The sequence below is a fragment of the Sebastes fasciatus genome, chromosome 20, assembly GCF_043250625.1.
Source record: "Sebastes fasciatus isolate fSebFas1 chromosome 20, fSebFas1.pri, whole genome shotgun sequence".
NCBI lineage: Eukaryota > Metazoa > Chordata > Actinopteri > Perciformes > Sebastidae > Sebastes > Sebastes fasciatus.
The window spans coordinates 25,529,972-25,548,107 of record NC_133814.1 but is presented as its reverse complement, the minus strand read 5'-3'; the positions used below and the strand labels follow the sequence as shown (position 1 = coordinate 25,548,107).

Genomic DNA, 18,136 nt, shown 5'->3' with positions numbered 1-18,136 from the left:
ACCTTATTTTGGAAAAAACATGAACGGTAGTCAAACGGAGAGACAAAGTTTTCGAATCATACTTCTGATGTTTGTCAATTTAAAAGATCATTTTGCAAGTCAAGAAAGTCTGCAATAAATCTACTATCTACTACTGCTCCTTTGTCATTTTTATCTGGATCCAACAGGTTACATAGAGAAGCTCGTGTTCAGCTCGTTCACCGTAAGTAGATGACTCCCCACATGTAGGTGCGGAACCACATGGCCGTGCCGGCGTTGGCTTGGTACTTCCTGATGAGGATGGGATGAGGGACGGGCAGGAGGCCGACCAGCGTACCGTGCTGAAGGAACTTCAGGATTTCTGACTCGTCTGTCAAACCCCTGAGGACGGCGACAATAGTTGAATGATTAAAGCTGCACTAATCAACATTAATATATTAACAATGGATGAAATGACTGTGATGTGACTCGTAGTGATGATCGTGTAGAGAACTATGAGTTTCTCAGAGCTATACGGAGCATTTTAGCATCTTCCTGCTCATTATTTTGGTTTTACGGCACACAACTTTATTGTTTTGGTTTTCAGTGAAAAAGCTCTGATAAACCCACAGAGCACTACCTACCCAACGCCGAACACAGTGAGACAAAGTTAGCAACTGGCTGGGGAAGAAAGTGGAACATTTAGCAGCTGAAGAGACAGACATTTTTCTCAAGAGTCTCAAAACTATGACGGAGTATTAGGGCCACATTGAGGGGGAAAAAAACTCCTGAGATTTCGAGAATAAAGTCATAATATTATGAGAAAAAAGTTATAACTTTATGAGAAAAAAAAATTATAATATTACAAGAATAAAGTCATTATGAGAAAAAAAGTCGTAATTTAATGAGAATAAAGTCATACTATCTCAAGAAAAAAAAGTCATAAAATTACGAGAATAAAGTCATAATATTACTACAACAAAATCGTAATTTAATGAGAATAAAGTCGTACTATTTCAAGAAAAAAAAGTCATAATATTACGAGAATAAAGTCATAGCTTTACGAGAATAAAGTCATAATATTACTACAAAAAAATCGTAATTTAATGAGAATAAAGTCATACTATCTCAAGAAAAAAAAGTCATAAAATTACGAGAATAAAGTCATAGCTTTACGAGAATAAAGTCATAATATTACTACAAAAAAATCGTAATTTAATGAGAATAAAGTCGTACTATTTCAAGAAAAAAAAGTCATAATATTACGAGAATAAAGTTGTAATATTGGGAGAATAAAATCATAATTTTACAAGAACAAAAAGTTATTTCCTCCTCCACAAAAAAAGGCTATTTCCCCCAGGTCCGTGTGGTTCTTTAAACACACATTTGATAATGTGGTGCTGATGTGCCAAAAGATGAAGTATTTAGTTATTTGTGAAACCAACAGTGCTTTAACTGTCGTTGACTTAACGGCCTCAGGTGTCACTGTTAACAAGCAATTTCTGATTCTTACATAGAGCCCCTTTAACAGAGAAGTCATATAATCCATTTGTCTCAGAGATTAAAAGTTGCTTCATTTCTTACTTGTCAATGCAAATCTTCTCCACCTGAGGGACCAAGACTTGTAACAGCCGCATGATGGTCTGTAGAGGAAGTTTCGCCTTCCATGACAACACCTGAGAACACACAAGCAGCATGACGGAGGTAGAGTGACTAGGTGTCCCACTTTACGACGGACTGCACAGCGTTTCTTTATTCCAGTTGTTGAGACGATGTCCCACATTTTCATTGGCTCTAGTTTTCAAGAGTCCAACCGCTGCAGGACAGACGCTTCTATAAAATCTGGCTTTTATTCAACGGCTGTGCAGAAAGCAGGGGAGGATGTCAAAAAATTTAGTTTCAGAGATTTTGTTTCCTGCATTCTGGTGACTTTAAAACAATGAAAATAACAAAATAAGTACACTGCAACAGCATTTTTATGTTAAACTTTTGATTTTACCTTTAATTCCCAGGAAAGAAAACTGAATAATTCGCCCCTCTGGTGTGAACTTAGCGTGTGAATATCTGGCATAAACTAATATTCATCAGTTTTTATAAATTTTCTGATCCTGCTTGAGTATTTCTTTCTCTTAGTTCTCTCCATTTCTCTCTCTGTCTCTCACTCACTGAAGGTCCTTTCAGACACAACGCGACAACTGAGCTCTGAACCCCGGTATTTCTAACGGCTTCCGCCGCGCCACGACGGCTTTTCGCTGCGTCGAGCAAAGCCCAACTTTGGGCGCTGAACCCAGCAGCGAGCGCCGCTCAAATATGAGCGCAAACTGCACTTTGTCGTGAGCATAGACTGCTCTCTTCCACCGGGAAACAAAATTTGGTGTAGCTCTGTTGTCGTCCAGGTCGAAACAGTAGGGATTATATACACGCTGTGCAGCGCTAGAAACGGGTTAAGCGTGAAAATTTGCCATAAATCGGGAGAATTGCGACCTCGGAAGGAAACCAGGAGAGGATGATGAAAAACGTGAGTCTCCCGGAAAAATCGGGAGGGTTGGCAAGTATGGGATCAAGTGCAGGTTAACATTTCGGCCTTGGTAACGCGTCCCACATTTGGTTTGTTGGGATCTGGTCACCCTAGATGGAGGATAGACTAAAAGATAGGAAGGATAGAAACAGTAGAAAAGACTCACCCAGTCTGTGTCGGCGCTCCAGACTGCTGCTACTGCTGATGACGCACTCGACAACCGACTCCTCACTGCCTCGGACTCGGTGTGGTAGACCTGATGGCAGAATAAGAGCACGGGGAGTCACTTTAACTGCAGACAGAAACTATAAAAGTGAGAGCGAGAGTGACGTGAAGCCTGGAGCACCTCGTGGTCTCTCTCGGAGTTGGACTCGGTGTCGCTGGCTCCGGCTCCGGCGCTGATGTCAGCAGTCGTCCGTGGAGAGTCTGGATAAGGCACAGTCACCATGGTACCGTCCAGGCTCACCTGGGACCTCTCTGTTATCTTATCGATTCCTAAAGGACGCAAGAGAACCTACAGTAGAGCAGTAGCTTTATTTGGCTTTGCAAGGTTTGCAGTAAAACAACCTTTAGAGCTCTTAGATGATCATCATGAAGCGTTCAGCGTACCTGGAGTGGCCTCTAAGCTGGCTTTGAGTGTGCCTGGCTCAGCAGGTCCAGCAGGTCTGGAGCCCTCCTTGGACTCTGTCTCTTTAGAGTTGGCCCTGGAAATCCCAGACTTCTTCTTCTTCTTCTGCAGCACCCTCTGAATAGACGCCGTGTCGGAAGGCAGGTTGGCCAGCTGGTGGAAAACATTACGCTTCCTGATGATGGCGTACACCAGGTTGCAGTTACCTGTGAGGGAGATTTAGTAAATCGGTGGAAGCTGGTGCCGTAACGGTGTTTTATTTGACTCCACGTGTATGTTCTCACCATCAAACTGATACTGGATGATGTTGTTGAAGACCTCCAGCAGGAAGAAGACCAGGTGGTGGTTCTGGGGGGAGGAGAGGAGGAACCAGGGTGAAGAGAAGGCCTCCAGGAGGTGGAGCAGCTTGTTGGACGCCACCATGGAGAGGCTCTTCAGATAAGGTGAAACTGTGGAGGGCAGAGACGGAGGCTTTTAAATACTCTGCAATTCTTTTTGATAGGACAACAGAACAAAATAGATGTTATCACACCTCATAACATCACATTCAAAAGACATGTTCACTTTGCCCTCTTTTTTTTAAACTGAAATCATCTGATCAAACAAAACAGAGGAGAGTATAACAGACCTAAGTCCACAAAAAAGTAAAAATAATATTAAGAAAAATAATGATTTGATTAATATTTACAACCACTGCACAGAGTAAAAAATATTATAAAAACAATTATTTGATTAAATAAAAAATATGATATATCAAATTAATGTTACGATACATGGTCATTTATAAAAATAAAAAATATTATAATATTTATCAATTTAATGTTGTAATAAACGGTCAATTACAAAAATATAAATTATTATAAAATGTATCAATTTAATGTGATAATCTGTCATTTATAAAAATAAAAAAATATTATAAAATATATCAGTTTATTGTTGTGATAAACTGTCATTTATAACAAAATTTAAATTACTATAAAATATATCAATTTAATGTTGTGATAAACTGTCATTTATAAAAAAGTAAAAATTATTATAAAATATATCAATTTAATGTTGTGATAAACTGTCATTTATAAAAATTAAAATTATTATAAAATATATTAATTTAATGTTATGATAAACTGAAATTTATAAAAAATAAAATATATTAATTTAATGTTGTGATAAACTGTCATTTATAAAAACAAAAAATGATTATAAAATATATCAATTTCCCCCCGAAGATGGATTCCAGATCTGGCCCATTTCTCCCACATAATAGATTTCATGCCTATCAGTATTTGTTTGTGATACCAGATCGAGGCTTTAAAGGTCACATATTATACTCCATTTAAACTAGTTATTATAGGTCTCAGACACCTCCAAACCATGTCTCTGAAGTTTTTTTTTCAAAAAAACAATCAGATCATGCATTCCAGCATGTCTCTATAACCTCTGTTTCAGCCCATTTCCAAAAGTGCTGATTTCTGTGTCTGTAGCTCTGTAGGTCTCATATTATGCTCATTTCCAGGTTCATAGATGTATTTTAATGTTGCACTAGAACATGTTTACATGCTGCAATGTTCAAAAAACCCTTTATTCTTCTCATACTGCAGCCTGAGTCTGCCTGCCTCAGAGCCTAATTCAGCCTCTGTCTGAAAACCCCTGATTCACAGCCTGTCTCCTCCCACTCTGCTCTGATTGGTCAGCGTTTTCTGTCAATCAAACGTCCTCAACAACAACAGCGTCACCCTCCCCCTCCCTCCCGGAGCAGCTCTCTCTCTCTCTCTCTCTAGAGAGAGAGAGAGAGAGAGAGAGACGAGTGGAGAGATAGCAGCTAGAATAAAGTTTATAAACCACTTTAAAGTTTATAAACCAGAAACTTCACCCAGCGCACGTTACCGGAGGAATCTGATCAGAAATCGGCGACACATGATGAACATCTGCGGTCCAGATTCCAGGTTTTCCTGACGGTTTCTCTCAGGTAAATAATACTATTTATATCTCTGTTAGTTAACTCAGTGTTTACCTCATGCATCAACTCTGTAAACCGTAAACATACACTCTGTTTTACGTCTGTCTTTACAGATCCATCTGTGAGAAATGACCGACAGAATCATCCCAGAGGAGAGCAGACAGCTGAGAGCAGATAGCTGAGAGCAGACAGCTGAGAGCAGACAGCTGAGAGCAGACTGCTGAGAGCAGATAGCTGTGAGCAGATAGCTGTGAGCAGACAGCTGAGAGCAGACAGCTGAGAGCAGACTGCTGAGAGCAGATAGCTGAGAGCAGACGGCTGAGAGCAGATAGCTGAGAGCAGACAGCTGAGAGCAGACAGCTGAGAGCAGACAGCTGAGAGCAGACTGCTGAGAGCAGATAGCTGTGAGCAGACGGCTGAGAGCAGACGGCTGAGAGCAGATGGCTGAGAGCAGACAGCTGAGAGCAGATAGCTGAGAGCAGACAGCTGAAAGCAGATAGCTGAGAGCAGATAGCTGAGAGCAGACTGCTGAGAGCAGATAGCTGAGAGCAGACAGCTGAGAGCAGACGGCTGAGAGCAGATAGCTGAGAGCAGACAGCTGAGAGCAGATAGCTGAGAGCAGACGGCTGAGAGCAGACAGCTGAGAGCAGACAGCTGAGAGCAGACGGCTGAGAGCAGATGGCTGAGAGCAGATAGCTGAGAGCAGACGGCTGAGAGCAGACAGCTGAGAGCAGACGGCTGAGAGCAGACAGCTGAGAGCAGATAGCTGAGAGCAGACGGCTGAGAGCAGACGGCTGAGAGCAGACGGCTGAGAGCAGATAGCTGAGAGCAGACTGCTGAGAGCAGATAGCTGAGAGCAGACAGCTGAGAGCAGACAGCTGAGAGCAGACGGCTGAGAGCAGATGGCTGAGAGCAGATAGCTGAGAGCAGACGGCTGAGAGCAGATAGCTGAGAGCAGACAGCTGAGAGCAGATAGCTGAGAGCAGACAGCTGAGAGCAGACAGCTGAGAGCAGACGGCTGAGAGCAGATGGCTGAGAGCAGATAGCTGAGAGCAGATAGCTGAGAGCAGACAGCTGAGAGCAGATGGCTCTGTTTACATGGAGATACAGAGCTAACCCGGTAGCATGTAGCTAACCCGTTAGCATGTAGCTACATGCTAACGGGTTAGCTACATGCTACCGCTATGACACGGTGTGTAAACACAGCGACCATCAGGGTGGAAAATAGAAGATGTGAAACAGTAGTCAGTTCATTATTTCTGCTAAAAGATAAATGTATGGAAGATCAGAGTAATGGTATATTATTTACAGTAGTAGCTGTCTCTGTGTTACCATGACTACAGACCACCGGAGCTTAGCTTACCATAGTTTACCAGAGCTGAAGACTTTCTCCTGTACCATGTTAACATAACTAACTAACAGGTGAGATGATTTCAAATGCTGTGAATAATTAATATTGTCATCTGTCAACTCAAATAAAGTTTGACTGTGAAACAGAAATGTGTTGTGTTGCTTACAAGTCACTATTTACTACCTGTATTCTGCTACATGCATGACATCAAATATATATAATATATAAATATCATCTGTTTAAACAGTGTAATTACATAAAGCCTTTGTGAAAGAACATGTTATATTTAGATGATGGGAGTACATGAAGACTGTTCTGTTGGTTCTTGCAGACTTTGCTCAAGTTCGGTTGAGGAGGAGAGACAGTGACGCGCTGTGGGGCGGGGTCAGCTACTGAAGGTTCTCTCTGGTTCGACCAGGAAACCCTTATATGGCTAATTCTCAAATGACGTCAGAAGAAAAGAAAAGCTGCGCAGCGTTGTTTCGACACCCATTTCCGGACAGATGGAGCAGGAGAAAAAGAGAGAGGATGGTCTTTTATGATACTATGGTGACTTGTAGACACACTGGGGACAGATATTGATGTTTAAAAGACATGGAAAAGTGCATTTTGCATAATAGGTGACCTTTAAGGGTGAAATACTCTGCAGTTCTCATATTGAGCCACCAGGGAGCGACCTTTCATCTGTGATACTCACTGTTCACTATTATTGTGAGCAGGCAGTCAAACAGAGGCTGGAGCCGCTGGTGTCCACTGGTGATGATCTTGTGGAAGATCTAAACATGAAAAATGAAAAGGGAATATTTACAGTGAGAGCTCTGCTGTTATGTATTCATTCAGAGAATATCAGAAAATACAACAGAGCCAAGCTTTAACAGAGAATATAAAACATCCTGTAACAGACGTCCTCTCACCACGATGAGCAGGTCAGCGTGGGTTCCTGTGAAAACAGGAATGTCCATCGGGACGCGGAGAGTGTACGGTTTGTTCAGACGGACGCCGAAGTTCCTCTCTCCACTCAACAGCAAGAGGATGAACACGCCGATGTGCATGAGGCCCACACGAGCTGCACACAAACAAAAAGATGTGAGGTTTTCATAAATCTATCAATGCATGGTACCACTTATCTCAATACGCACACACAAACAAGATTAATATTTAATCCATGTGACTCACACTGGTCCGCTCTGGCATCGTCCAGGCTGAAGAGGATGGGAACCAGCACGTCCAACACGTCGCTGCTCTTCAGCACGAAGAACAGGAATTTCTGAAAACATACAAAAGTCAGTCAGCGCTTTAAAGCTTCAAGTCTTCTGCTCCAGGTTACTCACTCACATAAAGAACTACATTAGCATTTGTTTGAGTTTTTAGATACATGTATACCTTTAAAGTCTGTATTGTATTAATTGTAAACGTTACTCCAACTTTGTATCTTCAGGCTGATTCATAGAAAAGCTTGAGCTCTCACCTTGTTGAAGTCACAGAACTTCCAGAAGAGGATCAGCAGCTCCTGGTGGAACTGGATCTTCTTGGCGGAGTGAGGCAGGTAAGTCTGGACCAGAGGATTGTTCATCAGCCGACCCAGACCTTTCAGGATGAAGCTCAAGTCCTGAAGAAACAAAGAGAACACACACTTTAACATCCTACATCTTGCACTAAATGGTTTAGGGCCAAAATACATTTCTGATTTTCTGCTATGTTCTGAACCATCCAGACCTCTCAGGTCATCTGGATCAGGTCTGCTTAGTGTCCCCAGAGTCACAACTAAACATGCAGAATCAGTTTTTATGCACCAAATATTTGGAACAAGCTCCCAGAAACCTGCAGGACAGACTCCAACTCTGAGTTCTTTATAATCAAAGCTTCAAACTGTCCTGTTTGCTGCTGCTGCCTTTTATTAAACCAGATAATGATCTTATACTTATTTTCAATGCTGAATGGTGAGCGGTGTTTTACCTCTTCTCTGTGTATCCTGGAGAGATAATTCACAAAGAGGTTATCAGGTCCGGCTGCCTGGAAAAAACAAAAATACAAGATTTTAAAATCTGAATCAGTGATTTTATTATAATAACTAAAATGACCTCCCTCTCACCTCCTGCTCCTCCACAGCTGAGGGGGATGCGGAGGTGCCCAGGGCCTGGAGGGCGGCGCTGGCGGCCGACGCGGCCTCATACTCCAGGGTGACGATAAGGATCTGGACCGCCTGCTCCACCAGCTGCTCCCGGTGGTCGGAGAACAGCAGGTGGTTGTACGGGATGCCGTACCCGACGGCGTCGTAGGCACACACCACGTTGAGCAGGGAGGTGAACAGAGGCAGGGCGTGTCTGGGGGAAAGCGGTGAAAGACAGGTCGAGGTCAATCAGCGCGGTGTGGCTGCTGGATATCTGCTATCAGACTTTTCCATGTGTTCAGAGGCGACGGGCTCTTCAGAGGCGGTTATATGCTCCACAGCATAGCAGGGGGGGATGCACATGCAAGGGCGCAATTTCCAGACACAATCCTATTTATGTCGCACTTTTTATTATTGTTTCAGGTTCAATTATTTCAATTATTTATTTATGGTTGACATCGGAGTGGCAGCCCACACATTTGCCTTATTAGGCAGAAATACATTAAGAAATGTATAAAATGTAATAAGGAAAAAAATAAAATATATATATATGTAAATGAAAAATGTATAAAGAAAAGAATACAGACATAAATAAGTTTGGGGAAATAAATAAGGGGTGAAATGCAAAGAGAAAATCATGCAGAAATAAATGACTGCTTTGCTGCTGTGCACATGTTGTGTGTGTGTGTGTGTGTGTGTGTGTGTGTGTGTGTGTTAGTGTGCGTTACCTGTTTTCTGTGGAGCAGAAGAAGGAGACCCAGGGATTGAAGTTCCTGCTCTCAGAGGACGGAGGAAGGTACATGGCCTCAGACAGACAGGTGAGGAGCAACTTCAGCAGCTCCGTCCTGAACAAACAACAACACAGGACGGATCCACGTTACTAGAAAAGTTACCTAGTTTATCCTACAGCTGGACCGATATGTGTCCAAGCTACGTTCTGAATGGTACTGGACCTGCACCACCATCTGTTCTGTTCCTGTTATAAACAGGAAAGCAGAGCCAGTTCTCCACATTCACAGATCTCACCTGTTGAGGTCGTGGACGTAGTTTAGAGGAGGTGACTGAGCGAAGCCCACGCCGGCCTCCCAGATGTACTCACAGCTGTCTATGGTTCGAATGTCCTCGGCTGGATCCTGCAGCAGAGACGACAGCAACACAAACATGTGCATCAGACGGATGCTGGTGGCATATGCATCACAATATATTGTATTTATAGACTTAACGATTAACCGGAAACATAATTGACAGAATGATGAAAATGTCTGCTCGATGCTGAAGGTCTAAACGGAGCAGTGGGCCTGTGTTCACACCTACTTCCACCGTGTGATTCAACAAGTGAGTACTCTGCTGACAATATCAGCGTGTGACACCTCAGCACCGATAACTACAGTGTCATGAATAGATGTGACGAGGTGCTGCCGTTGTTCTTCACAAGGAAACTGACAGCAAAGGGCACCGTGCCACAAACAAACTAAACCCAGGAAGCAGTGATGTGATGATTTTGGCTCGTCTTTGTTGCATCAAAGGTTGAATCCTTTTTTAAATCTTAAAGAAACTGTTTCATTTGAATGATTTTAGAGTTTTGAAAAAAATAAAACAAATCCCATATTTGACGAGGAAAAATCAAACATTTCTAAAAAAATAAATAATTGTATGCCACAGATTTCTTTTCCTTGTTCCTTTAATCATCTCACGACACATTAGGTGGCTCTTGGGAGGGTTGGAAAATGTCATCATCATCTGAATGACCATATTCCAGCTACAGTATACCGCTGAGGCTCATGCACAAATTACTGAACGGGCCTACTGGCCCAACAGGTTTGAAGTTAGTGCTAAAACTTATTGTTTGGAAGCCACAAATGGACACAAAATGACCACAAAGAGAAGTAAAACTAACCACAGAGACGCACAATGACCAAAACTACACACAAACAACCACAGAGACAGAATACGACCACAAAGAGATGCAAAACAACTAAAAAGAGACGCAAAACAACTACAAAGACACGCCAAATGACTACAAAGAGACGCAAAAGGGCTGCAAAGAGACGCAAAACAACTACAAAGACACGCCAAATGACTACAAAGAGACGCAAAAGGGCTGCAAAGAGATGCCAAACGACTACAGAGACGCAAAACAACTACAAAGAGATGCAAAACGACTTTATAGAGATGCCAAACGACTACAAAGAGACGCCAAGCGACTACAAAGAGATGCCAAACAAAAGAGATGCAAAATGACGACAAAGAGATGTAAAACAACCATAAAGAGACGTCAAACAACTACAAAGAGATGCACAACAACTACAGAGATGCAAAACGACCACAAAGGCACACAAAACAACCAAAAAGAGACACAACATTACTACAAAGAGACGCAAAACGACGACATAGCGATGCAAAACGACCAGTGAGATGTCTCTTTGAATCTGTGTCTCTTGTTCTTATGTAGGAGCGGTTTAGGCCCTTTACGTGTCTGGGGCCCATTGTCTCATTATCCGTCCACGCTGAGGCTAGAAGACAATATGTATCTTGGTAATTTGGGTGAACTGACCCTTTAACTTAGACACCTTGTGACCTTGATCCTGACGGGGAAGTGAAAGCTCAAATGTTTCTGTGTGTTCATGCTTCAGCGGTCACAGAGGTCACAGAGGTCACAGAGGCAGGTGGGAACAAGCGACAGCCGCCGCTGGTCATTTTCCACCTTCGCCACTCACACGCTCTGCTGACTTTAACGTTTCCTCGTGGCGGCTGGCCGTGAGGTGTGGTCCGATCACGGAGAGGGTTAGGTTACTCTCTGTCACCTGCCGCGCTCTCCGGCAGCTGTTTGCTCAACTCGATTAAGACGTGTCCACCCTGTCCTTCTCAGCCCTGTTGTCAAACATGGCCACTCCTCCCTCTGTCTGTCTGTCTCATGTGGAGTAACTCATTAACTCTAGCTACTGCCGGAGAAGGTTGTGTGAAGGAGATAACAGCGTTAACTGGTACTGGCCGCCACCGGGCTAAAGAACAGCGACTCAGCTCTTATATGTTATTGACTCTGTTGTAGCTGAAGGGCTCAAACTAAGTCAACACTCAGTAGAAGAAAGCTGGTTTCCTTCTCATGTGGAAAGACTCTGAAAGGACGAGCTCAAACTTTGAGTAATGCTCATTTGCTAGTTAGATGAGAAGATTGATATCACGTCTGTGTGTTTCATACATAGGAGCTGGAGTCAGGTCGTGGTTATCCTAGCTGAGCATTAAGATTAGAGGCAGGTGGGAACAGTTAGGATATGTCCCCAAATGTTGACTATCCACCAGATTGTTCTGCAGAAATGTGATTCCTAGTTCATGGACAAGCCCGAGGCGAAGCTCTGGTCAGTCTCCTTAATTAGATACTGGATGTTGGCAGGTGTTTGCCCTCCAGCTGCACTCTGGGATAATCAGACCACAGCTGAACGGCGGTGTAACGGAGACTCACCGGGCTGCTCCTCTTGTGGCTCTGAGCGGTGAAATCTGGACAGAAGAGCAGGTCAGCGATGGCGAGCAGCAGGGATTCAGCCAGCGGCCGTGCTTCATCGTCAACGCCGTCTTCGTCCAGATGCTGGAGGACAGAGAGACGAGTTTCACATTTATGGTTTAATTACTACAAACTACAGCCTCAGTAATCAACGCTTGTTATCGTCATTATTACAGATGTTTATGTTATGTGTCCACACCCTGTATGCATTGGCCATAACGAGTTTAAGACGGGCTTACACCAAAAGCTCCAGAGACTTTTAGTCCCTGGAACCACTTTTCAAGGAACTGAAAGGTTCCTTCAGCCCACTGTTGTCTGTGTTTCCACCACAGTCTAAAGACCTGTGAAGATTAGGCAAATTAGTCCGCTGACGTATGAAAAAGCAACATGACGTGTGACGATGGCTGCTGGTGGTCACCGTGGTAAACCAGCGGCGCCGGGATGAGTTTTGAAGTGTGGGGGGGGGGGCTAGCTTTGGATGACGTAACACAGTGTTTCGCTCTCTTCTACCACTCTCCCTCTCAGCTCACTCGCTCTTTCTCTCTCCGTCTTTTCTTAAAATGTGTCGGGAGGCCGACAGCAGAGCCTAACTTTACTTTTAATAATGTTATCAAACAAAAACAAATGGAAACGGGGCTTTAGTTCACATACAAATCAAAATGTTTCACTTGTTTCTTTTCTTTAAATCCAGTCAATAATAATTATTCCCCTGCAGAACCACAAACTGAATTCATACAACAACAAACCGTCTGTTCCATCTGCTGCAGCTCTGCGTTTGACTCCAGTCCCACACTTTAATTAAGGGACATTCAATCCCTCCTTAATTCAACCACTGGCAGGGAGGATGGGTGGGTGGTACAATATGGGCAGTGTTTGGACCGTGGGTCCCCTGCCGACCAGGTAACCAGAGAACCAGCAGCCGTCCGGAGGTAGAGGAGGAGGGAGGGAGGGGTTGGTTTGGGACGGTGACCTCGACAGCAGCAACAGTCTCATCTTACAGTCCAGATCCTGCTCTGAGAATCACCATCACATCTGACCGCTGTGGATTATCATACGTGCTAATCTCAAAAGGCCTAAAATCCTGTGATGTCTGGAGAGCTGAGAGGCTGCTGACAGATTAAACTCTACAGACGGACAGGAGTCCTCTGTCTGCCGGTTCCAGCTCTGCTGCTCGTCTCAGACACCACTCAGGTTTTAAACGTCTACCTCTGATGAGAAGCTTGAAGGAAATTTCATACCAAAATTAGGGATGTCAAAGTGAACACGATAATAACTAATTTCTTTAATGCATTAATGCAAATTGTGATTTTTAGGTTGTCATACTAGCTTCTCATGAAGGAGGTTAAATAACGCTCCGAACTTGCGTCAAATTTTGGCGAGGAAAACCTGTCATGTCCATCTTCAAAGGGGTCCCTTGATCTCTGACCTCCAGATATGTGAATGTAAATGGGTTCTCTGGGTACCCACGAGTCTCCCCTTTACAGACATGCCCACTTTATGATAATCACATGCAGTTTGGGGCAAGTCATAGTCAAGTCAGCACACTGACACACTGACAGCTGTTGTTGTCTGTTGGGCTGCAGTTTGCCATGTTATGATTGGAGCATATTGTTTTATGCTAAATGCAGTACCTGTGAGGGTTTCTGGACAATATCTGTCATTGTTTTGTGTTGTTAATTGATTTCCAATAGTAAATATATACATACATTTGCATGAAGCAGCATATTTTTCCACTCCCATGTTGATAAGAGGATTAAATACTTGACAAATCTCCCTTTAAAGATACATTTTTAACAGATAAAAAATGTGTGATTAATCGCGATTAAATATTTTAATCGATTGACAGCCCTAAAAAAATATAAACCAATAAAAACAACCAAAGATGCAATAATATATATATATATTTTTTAGCGGTCAGTTCACTCAAATCACGTCAAAAAACAAAGTTTTGGTTTTATTTGCAAATGTGTTGAGATCTGCTGAGATTTCCGCAAATTAATATTTAAAGGCGCCCTGCAGAGTTTTCTTGTAAAGAAAAGTTGTTTTCTATTATTCTAAGATGCTTAACAACATCTGGCTAACAATGAACACTAGCCTCTTGGCTAACTCGGGTACATTTGTTTGAATGTTAATTAATGTATATTGTCCCTTTTCAAATAGAAATTAAATTAAATGTTAGCTTTGTCACTGTGAGCAAGACTTGTTTGCATCCCAGTTATAATCTCCAAACCTTTTTTAGTTTTAGTTTTTTTACCTTTAGGGGAACAAAATGTGTTTGTTTTTGTCATTTGGGTGAACTGGTCCTTTAAAATTGTTTTCTTTCTTTCTTTGTGTTTTTGCCAGAGGCAGCATGTCAACATGGTGATGTCATTAGACACTTTGTTTTCACATTAAACTGAAAATAGCTCTGCTGGTTACTGTCGGTAAATGACTTCCTGTCAACAGTAATTTAGATAATGAGACCGGAGAACAAAGAGACAGCCTTCTTGTCTTACAGTAAATACAACTAATATAACACTCAGAGAGACGCTGGTTTGTAATTTAACTTGTAGAAACGGGGAATTATTGCTTCCTCAAAGCTTTCCTTTCCTGTTTCAGCCCACCGGCAGCACTGAAGACGATTATTCACCAGCTTCAAAATCATTAATGAACATGAAGACTTCACACTCCTCACGTCCTCCGACCTGATCACTCCAGAGTCTAAATGTTATAAGTCAGGGTACTTCGCCAAAACTTCAGGCCGCGCCCCCTTTAGGTGGATAGAAAACAGATAAGATCTCATAGGCTTCAATGTGATCTGACGCATGTGTTATTGTAATTTTGACAAGTTCGTATGCATTCATCTCTTGTTATGTAAACGTTTGTTTTATATACGTCTAATAATTATTTTGAGATCTTGCCTGAACCTGAGCGTTATCGATACCTTAATAAATGAAGGTTGATCGCCGCCATGTCCCTTCAGTCTTCCCCCGTCCAACACAGTGACCGGATATGGTTTATCCAGACATCTCTACATATCTGATTGAATCCCGTTAGACTAAGTGTTGTCTGTAATTAACCAACGTGTTCACAGCCAACTGTTTGATCTACAGGCTGAGATTTAGTTGGAGACGACAGTCTGATGCTGTTATAACGTTAATGTATGACTGTATTAAGCTGGACATACACTGTACGATTTTAGAAATGTTGTTGTGTAATTCCTACTCCTACTGTACGAGTAGATTGTTTGCGATGTAAAGCCAAAATCACACGGTTTAGGTGCTCACAGTCACTGTACGTTCCGATCATCAGCCACGACCTGAGTGCTCACAATGCACGTGTAAAATTTAAAAAAAACAACACACAGCCCGTTGCAGGCCATTCTGGCTGCTGACAGTTGTCAATAGAGATTCATAGGACAGCTCTGAGGCAAGTAAAGTTTGTTTGCTGTCTGCTGAAACATAAAAAAAGAGGCGATGAAGAGAAGATGTTGGGGAATCGGCTCGTGGTTCTGCTTCAACTATACGAGAGCCTGCTGACGGCCGACCAAAAGCAAGCTGTGCACACTACAAAGCACTACGTCATCTACTCTGGATGCCGTATTGCCGGTGTGATGTGTTTCTGCTCCACTACTTCCTGTAACAAGAGTCAGTGTCAGAGTCGTACCCCCGATCTGCCGGCTCCGGGCACGGTGGACCAGAAGAAGCCTCTCCAGTCGGCGTCCTCAAAGATGTAGGGCAGGATGCGGGTGAGCAGGCGGGTGCAGTTCAGGACAATCTGACGCTCTCTCTCTGAGGGGCAGCCGGTGTCGGCACTCTGGACCAACCGCTCCACCGCCTGACGGAGAAAGCACACATAGAGGACTTTAAGACCGTAGTGATGCTTCAACGTCGGGCGTCTCAAACACATAATGTCCCACAGAAATCCTGAACCTTTGGATTTTAGGCAAAAAAGTGAATGAGAGTATTTCCCCAAAAGTGTTGCTTTAAAAAAATACTTTTGATTCTGTATCTCAACTATAAATCTGTTCCTCCTGTCTCGCCATCTCTTCTGTTATTCTGAGCCAGGTCTACAAAAGAACATCTGCTTTACTCTCATAACCTTTGACCTTTACAGACGCTGATGTGTGTAACGTTTAAAGTGTGGGAACAACAAACAGCAGCATTCCTTTGACTCGGACTGTATCCAGGAAGGAGAACACGTCACTCCTCCTCGCTGCCTGGAACAACTAACACCTGAAACATCACATCCTGTAGAGCCAGGTTACCTTGTAGCAGAGGGTTGCCAGGTTGGACGGAGACTCCTCTCTGACGGCTCTGATCTCTGCTGCCGGCACCAGAGCGAAGACGTCCTGGACGGTGGTGCAGGTGTCGGCCCAGAACTGATCCCAGAAGACATCGTCTGTGGCTTCTACGGGCTGAACAAGAGGACACACAGCATTTTTTTAAAGCCAGAATCGATATATCTGCTTCATTTAAGTTTACGTGGAGGTAGACGGGAGTTGCAGCTTTTATTGTTGTAGTCTGAGTAACGTGACGTCATATCCGTTCTGTATCCGTCAACCAAAACAAACCGCAGGTCCGTTGACCTCTCGTCACATTTCTTATATATTTTTTTAATTATTTGGATTTTAAGAAGTTTTATGTGTGTGTGTAAATAAAAAAATAAATAAAAAAAATCTAAAAATTACCAATTAATCTGCACAGTTATTTTCTCGATTCATTAATTTGTCTTAAATTGTCAGAAAATAGTGAAAAATGCCTAAAGTGACATCTTTACATGTCCTGTAGATTCAAATCAACTTTATCTAGTTAGTTCCACCTTAAATGCACCTGTCAGGGAAACACACATCTGCTGTCTGCAGCAAAACTAATTAAATTCAACATTTTTAAAGTCACAAGTTGCATGTTCAAGTTGTTTAAGGATCATTTCACAAAATAAACAAGACATGTGGAGGATTATCCAGAAGGCCAAACTGAGAGTTTTCAGTCTCTTAAACAGCACAAATATTTAGAAAACATTAATATTTCAGGAGATATATTAGCACTGTGTGTGGAAACCCTCATGTATAAACTGCCTGCAGTGTTTTCCTGGTTTTGCTCTCCACTTTGTGTCATCTGAGCAGCAGTTCATGCTGCCATCTGGCACTCACACTTTATCTCCACAAGCTGCATTTAAACCACAGACGCTCAACAGACTCTCTCTGTGTTTCTACTGAGTTTTATTCTAAAGAACGGAGTTGTATTATAGAGAACCGACCTGTGTTTTGGTTGTGAGTTGAATCACAGCTTTCCTGAAGTGAAGTTTGGTGTTGGCGTTTCCCATGTTGTGTCACAAAGCAGCTGCTGTCTGTTAGGATCCGTGTTAACACTCAGTGAGTCTCAGTAGAGTCACTAGAGGAGGATAATCTCCTCATCCACCTCGCACAGACGCTCTGCGCTCTGCTGCCTTCAGGGGCTGCTCGGATTCTCCAGCTTCAAGAGAAGGGATGTCAAAAATACCTACTTTTGTTGTTGTTTTTTAAGTTAAGTGGTTGTGTTTGTTTTGCTAGCAAACAATGTGACGCTGTTTTATGCTGCAAGCGTGAAAAAAAGGAGAAAAATGTAAATATGCGATGTGTAAATTATATTTTTTTGCGCATCATACGGCCTATACTTCAAATAAACTAAACAAAAACACATGATCTTGACAATGACTTCAAATCATAACAAAATAAAAAAATAAAAACAATAAATAAAAATAAAACACAGCCCCCAAACAATACTACAGCTTTACACAGAATCATAGAAATAATAATAATATAATTATATATATATATGTATATATGTATATATATTCATATATACATATATACATACATATGACCTCCATAACAAACTCACAAAATAAAAAACAAAACAAACAATAAATAAAATATAAAAACAAATAAAACACAGCCCCCAAACAATACCACAGCTTTACACAGAATCATAGAAATAATAATAATAATAATAATAATATAATTATATATATATGTATATATGTATATATATTCATATATACATATATACATACATATGACCTCCATAACAAACTCACAAAATAAAAAACAAAACAAACAATAAATAAAATATAAAAACAAATTAAACACAGCCCC

The 18,136-nt window shown here is 42.2% G+C and overlaps 1 protein-coding gene across 1 annotated transcript; it reads right to left on the bottom strand.

Annotated features, from left to right (window-relative positions):
* Window positions 1-70: 70 nt before the first annotated feature.
* LOC141758630 (protein HID1-like) lies at window positions 71-17,455 on the bottom strand. Its single transcript, XM_074620221.1, has 18 exons — window positions 17,260-17,455; window positions 16,268-16,417; window positions 15,667-15,837; window positions 11,983-12,105; window positions 9,549-9,655; window positions 9,251-9,367; window positions 8,505-8,736; window positions 8,369-8,425; window positions 7,881-8,021; window positions 7,589-7,679; window positions 7,327-7,478; window positions 7,110-7,188; window positions 3,389-3,553; window positions 3,086-3,310; window positions 2,823-2,971; window positions 2,643-2,732; window positions 1,543-1,634; window positions 71-360 (listed from the first exon to the last, which is right to left on the bottom strand). The coding sequence occupies exons 1-18, from the start codon at window positions 17,323-17,325 to the stop codon at window positions 198-200; spliced, it is 2,370 nt and encodes a 789-aa protein (XP_074476322.1). The 5' UTR covers window positions 17,326-17,455; the 3' UTR covers window positions 71-197.
* Between the last annotated feature and the right edge of the window lie 681 nt (window positions 17,456-18,136).

Bases quoted from the DNA above. Each gene is read 5' to 3' on its own strand.
- LOC141758630 (XM_074620221.1), bottom strand. From the start codon at position 17,325: ATGGGAAACGCCAACACCAAACTTCACTTCAGGAAAGCTGTGATTCAA. The intron at 3,554-7,109 runs GTGAGTATCACA...TGCCCTCCACAG, and splicing joins GCTCACAATAATAGTGAACA to TTTCACCTTATCTGAAGAGC. The intron at 361-1,542 runs GTAAGAAATGAA...CGCCGTCCTCAG, and splicing joins GAGAAGATTTGCATTGACAA to GGGTTTGACAGACGAGTCAG.